The 5,364-nt window shown below is 41.1% G+C and overlaps 1 protein-coding gene across 1 annotated transcript; it reads left to right on the top strand.

Moving 5' to 3' along the window:
• The first annotated feature begins 3,304 nt into the window (after positions 1–3,304).
• Positions 3,305–4,963, top strand: LOC138654573 (homeobox protein not2-like). Its single transcript, XM_069743469.1, has 3 exons — positions 3,305–3,638; positions 3,895–4,088; positions 4,805–4,963. Exons 1-3 carry the CDS (start codon positions 3,305–3,307, stop codon positions 4,961–4,963), a joined length of 687 nt encoding a protein of 228 aa, XP_069599570.1.
• The last annotated feature ends 401 nt before the right edge of the window (positions 4,964–5,364 follow it).

Here is a 5,364-nt window from a genome sequence, read left to right as displayed (position 1 = left end):
AAAATGTTAAAAAAACAGACAATGTGATTTTCTGGATTTTTTTTTCTCAGTTTGTCTCCCATAGTTGAGGTCTACCTATGATGTAAATTACAGACGCCTCTCATCTTTTTAAGTGGTGGAACTTGCACTATTGCTGACTGACTAAATACTTTTTTGCCCCACTGTATATATATATATATATATATATATATATATATATATATATATATATATATATATATATATATATATATATATATATATATATATATATATTAAATTAGAGCTTACTCCGTCAGTCAATTAAGAATTCCTAAAGTGGGTGGATGGGCAGATGAATGAGGATGATGTTGTTGATGGTAATGATGGTGTACAGCTGTGTGGACTCTTGTACATCTTCCACCCTGACGAGGCTGAGTGTCACAGCCCATGTCCAGACCCCCAGTATAGGGGGGACCCTCTGTGTTCCTCACTACCAGGTGCTACATTTCCCACGTTGTTACCACAGGGTGAAATTCTGCAGCTTTTTAAGTGAAATCCATTAACAAAGTCCACAGAGCTAATGGGGGACAAAGTGCAGCAATTCCCTTTACTAATTAATATAATGCCCCTGTGTTAAGGGGGAGAAGAAGGTCAGACCCCCAGCAATGTCACCATTACCTGTATCTCCCATGGGACTGCTGGGGTGAACAGAATAATTTCAAAATATCAGAAAAGATGATCCGAGGACCAGTGCGATCTGAGGAGGCTCGGTGGGATCAGAGGAGGCTCGGTGGGATCTGAGGAGGCTCGGTGGGATCTGAGGAGGCTCGGTGGGATCTGAGAAGGCTCGGTGGGATCTGAGGAGGACCAGTGCGATCTGAAGAGGCTCGGTGAGATCTGAGGAGGCTCGGTGACATCTGAGGAGGCTCGGTCATATCTGAGGAGGCTCGGTGACATCTGGAGAAGATCAGTCACATCTGAGGAGGAACGGTGCTTAGAGAAAGAAAAAAGTGATTTCATGATCGAAATAATCAGATTGTAAAGGATCGAAACTGGAACAAGAGGAATGAAAAATGTCAGAAACCGGGAACAATATGTGGAGATCAAGGGTTCCCACAGAACAATGGAGGAACTGACACCAAATGTGGATTGTTGGGCTGGAGACATCAGAGCTGCCGCCATCTTCCTCTCATAGAGTGACCGAGATTGTCCTCAGTATCGGCCGAGGTGAGAAAGCGGCAGACACCGACCAGGAGAAGATGGCACTAAAGTAATGAGATCTCCTCTAATTGTGCAATCACACCTCATTGTATGGAGATGAGGAGTCGATCTGCCCAATTTCTAACCAAGAGATTAATTCATGAAGCAATTGTGAAGCAGTAACAAATGGGTGAGAGTTTTAAGGAATAACAGAAAACAACAACAAAGATCAAACTACCCAAATAAATGAAACAAAGATGGAGATGTTTTGTGATTCACCTGAGGGGTTTGACTGATTGTATTTTGTATGCGCATTAGTTCTGTCTCTCCACGGAAGACCGAACACATTATACCTTGATGTTTGGGCTATATGAAAAGATATACAGATTACTAATTACCACTTTAGTCACTGTACAAAGCGACCTCCTTTACTTCAGTTTAATTGTTTACATTTTTATTGCTATGTAATAAAGTGATACTTTTTCTTTTAATTTATTTAGGCAGTTTGATCTTTGTTGGTGTCTTCAAGAGATTAATTATAATAAAGACACTGATACAAAGAGCGAGTAAAAATGTGTTAAAAAATAGCAAGGACATTAAAATAAAAAGAAAATAAAACTTCAGTGGAACAAAAAGCAAAACTAATGAATTGCTAATTAAAAATTATCAATAATCCAAGTAAAGCTAAACAAAAAATGTAAGTTGAAAGAACTTGAAAATGAGGGTGCAAAAGTTGAATTAAAAATAAAATTATTAAACCCAGTCACTTAAACATGTGAAGACATTGTGAAATTACAAATGTAAAAATTATCAGATCTCTCTCTGTCGTACGAAAAAAAAAAATAGCAATTCTGGAACAAAAACAATAAAACCAGTGAATAAGTCATCTACTGAATGCATAGAATATAAATAAAAAAAATGTAAATATTACATTGTACAATCGTCTAAATTATCTGTAATAAAATAAAAAAAGATATTTCACAACATACTAAAAATGTTTCAATGATGAAATCCATTTAAAATGTAAAAGTTGGAGGTTTATAAAGTGAGATGGAAAATATGTGACTAAAAAATACATAGTATAAAAGCTCGGAGCTGGACCCCCATATTACCCCACCCTGGCAGCAGAAATCATTATGGATCTGTAATGTCCGGTTATTCCACATTTCGCGCCTCATCAATGTAGAAAGCGACTTTGTCTCTCGCTAGGTTTTAGTCCTGGAGATCTCCTGAGATCTGGGGATCTCTCCTCGGTGTAATGTATCATTAGAGCAATTCTCTAGAATTACCAGGAGCGGCGAGAACAGCAGATATGGAGACATACGGGGGTCGGAGATCTGAAGATTATTATATACAATTTATCTGATGGGATCTGGATATGATAGGTAATAATTAGCCTATATATAATCCTATAAACTCCATCTATATGTAGTTTCTATCCATCCATTATTTCTATTTCTACCGGTGTTGAACGATAAATATGAGATCGATGCCTAAATAAGGAGATAAGTTATGATTTAAATACTAGACAGATATAAATAATAGATTAATAGTTAATATATGTGAGATGTAGAGTTAGACCCATAGACACGGATATATAATATATTTTCATCTCCTTTTCACATCACTTGATTGCGATTATTCATTGATATCAGATATGTGAGATGCAGAGTTGGATCCGTAGATAAGTCGATAATCAGTGAGATATGAGATCCATTAATAATTACCAGCTGAATATGAGCTGTATACATAGATGAGCAGATCCCAGAATCCTGCGCCCGTGGACGGGTGGATCACAGGTCGGTATATAGACACGTGGATATAGAGATAATTATGGAGTCATTACAGGTGTCCTGTTTCCCCTGGATTTTGGGGCCGGCTGGGGGGGGTTGTAGGAAGCTTTGCCCCATGGTCGTTTCCTCTCCTCTCGGGGGCAGTGTGGGGTCTGTGTGCCGAGCCCACTCTTCCACTCTCAGTGCTGATCTCTGCTCTGGGCTATTCACATGCTAATAGTGTATTTACATTTCACAGAGCAGCTCTGGATATAAGGGGGCTCAGAGCTCAGGACCCTACATTCTCCAGCAGAGATCACCTGCTCCTGGTTCTTCACCACCTGAGGATACTTTGCCTTCTACCTGCCATCATGCAGCCTACTCCCATCTTCCCAGGACTTGGTCATCACTTGGCTCAGGCTCCTGCTCTGCCAGCGGCCATTCAGGACCAGACAACACCCAAGAAAGCCTTTGATATTGATTCCCTACTATCCAGGGAGGACAGACCGGCTCCCCGAGTGATTGTGGAGGAACCTGGATGGCAGATGCCCCCTGCACCCCATGGCTACTCCTATAGGGCCATGTCCTACCCTCCAGTATTTCTCTGCCAACCTGCAGCCCTCCCCGGCTATGTTCAGCCTCAGCAGCATTACGGACCACTCAGTGGAGGGTGCAGATGTCCGTACCCCCTGTGCAGCCACAGAGGTGAGTCCACACTCCTCATCTTATTATATTCTATCTAATTAGTTTAGGTGCTAATAATCTTTACAAAAAGTTGGTTAGATCAGGAGAGATGTGGACTTTTCTTCTTCAGGTTAAGAATTGCTGAGACTTGTATTTCTCGCATCCGAACAATAATCTTGGATCTCACTTGTAGAAGTTGTAGCTCTTTGCGCTCCAGTCCTGGGTTCGTTCCTTCTTTCCTTCCTGTGCTAACATCGCCATCTTCTGCTTCTTCCAGGATATACGTCCTTCACCAACTGTCCAATAGGATCTCTGCCCTGCAAAACAGGATCCCACAAGCTGAAAAGGATTAGGACGGTCTTCACTCCAGAACAGCTGGAAAGGCTGGAGCAAGACTTCCTAAAGCAGCAGTACATGGTGGGGACAGAACGAGTGGACCTGGCTGCCTCGCTTGGCCTCACGGAAACCCAGGTAAGAGCCGGTACATGCACTTTTTAAATGTTGTTCTTAACTTGAGCCCCTTTTGGTTTGACAATGTGGTTTTTGTTTTTTTTAGCAGAACACATTTGCTTTGTAATTTTCCTATGTACAGCTCTGAATGAAGAGACCACTGCAAAATGTTCAGTTTGTCTGATTTTTCTCATTATATGTATATTTTTGAGTAAAATGTAAAATGTAAATTGTTCTTCTAGTCTATAAACTTCTGACAACATGTCTCGGAAGTTCCAAGCAATGTTTTTTTTTCTTTTTTCTGACAAAGAAAAATGGTCAAAATTAAAACCACAGTGCGTTTAGACCTCAAATAATGCGAAGAAAACAAGTTCATAATCATTTAGAAACAACAATACCAATGTTTTACCTCAGGAAGAGTTCAGACATCAATATTTTGTGGAATATCCATGATTTTTAGTCACAGCTTTCATGCTTCTTGGCAGCTTTCCTCCAGTCTTTCACACTGCTCCTGGTGCAGAAATGTCAGCAGTTCTTCTTTGTTTGATGGCTTGCGACTATCCATCTTCCTCTTACCTCTTAGAGGTTTTCAGTGGGGTTCAGGTCTGGAGAATGGGCTGCCCATCACAGGGTTTTGATGTGGTGGTCTCATAATTTGGATTACTATGATGTTACTAAAGAGTCTCACATTTTCTTTAGATCCCAGATCTCAACAATATCTTCTCCTTTCTTCACAGGTGAAGGTCTGGTTCCAGAACCGAAGGATAAAGTGGAGAAAGCAAAGTCTGGAACAGAAAAACGCCAAGCTGTCAAAATTTGGAGTTTTTCCCAAAGAAACACCAGCCATAGACCCCACCAAGATTGAAGGAGAGGAGGAGGTGGATGTGGATCAGTAGATCACCACCACTTTATCTCCTCTTGACCATTAAGGAAGAGTCAGAAAGCCATATGACTCAGACAGGGTTGACAACGCAATGCTTGGACTGGCCCACAGGAGCGGGATAGCATTTATTTTTATGCAGCTGTTATGCTTGTGTCAGGAGAGCTGATAGCCAGTCTCAGTGTTGCAAACCCAATTTGCGTTATCCGGCCTTCTGCCTCTTCCCCAAGTATGGAGGAGTCTGCAGGCAACTACAGGATGTTTCTGTCCTTTGCAAAAAAAAAACTACCATGGACAATGAGACCCAACGATCTAGTCACTTGGTGCAGAAACATCATCTTTGGAAAAGCCTAACCCTACTTGTCCTCCAACCAGGAAGACACCAAGCAAGAGTTGTGTGATGGACTTTTTCATCTC

Source organism: Ranitomeya imitator, unplaced genomic scaffold (assembly GCF_032444005.1).
Source record: "Ranitomeya imitator isolate aRanImi1 unplaced genomic scaffold, aRanImi1.pri SCAFFOLD_316, whole genome shotgun sequence".
Lineage (NCBI taxonomy): Eukaryota > Metazoa > Chordata > Amphibia > Anura > Dendrobatidae > Ranitomeya > Ranitomeya imitator.
This window is presented reverse-complemented; position numbering and strand designations above follow the sequence as displayed.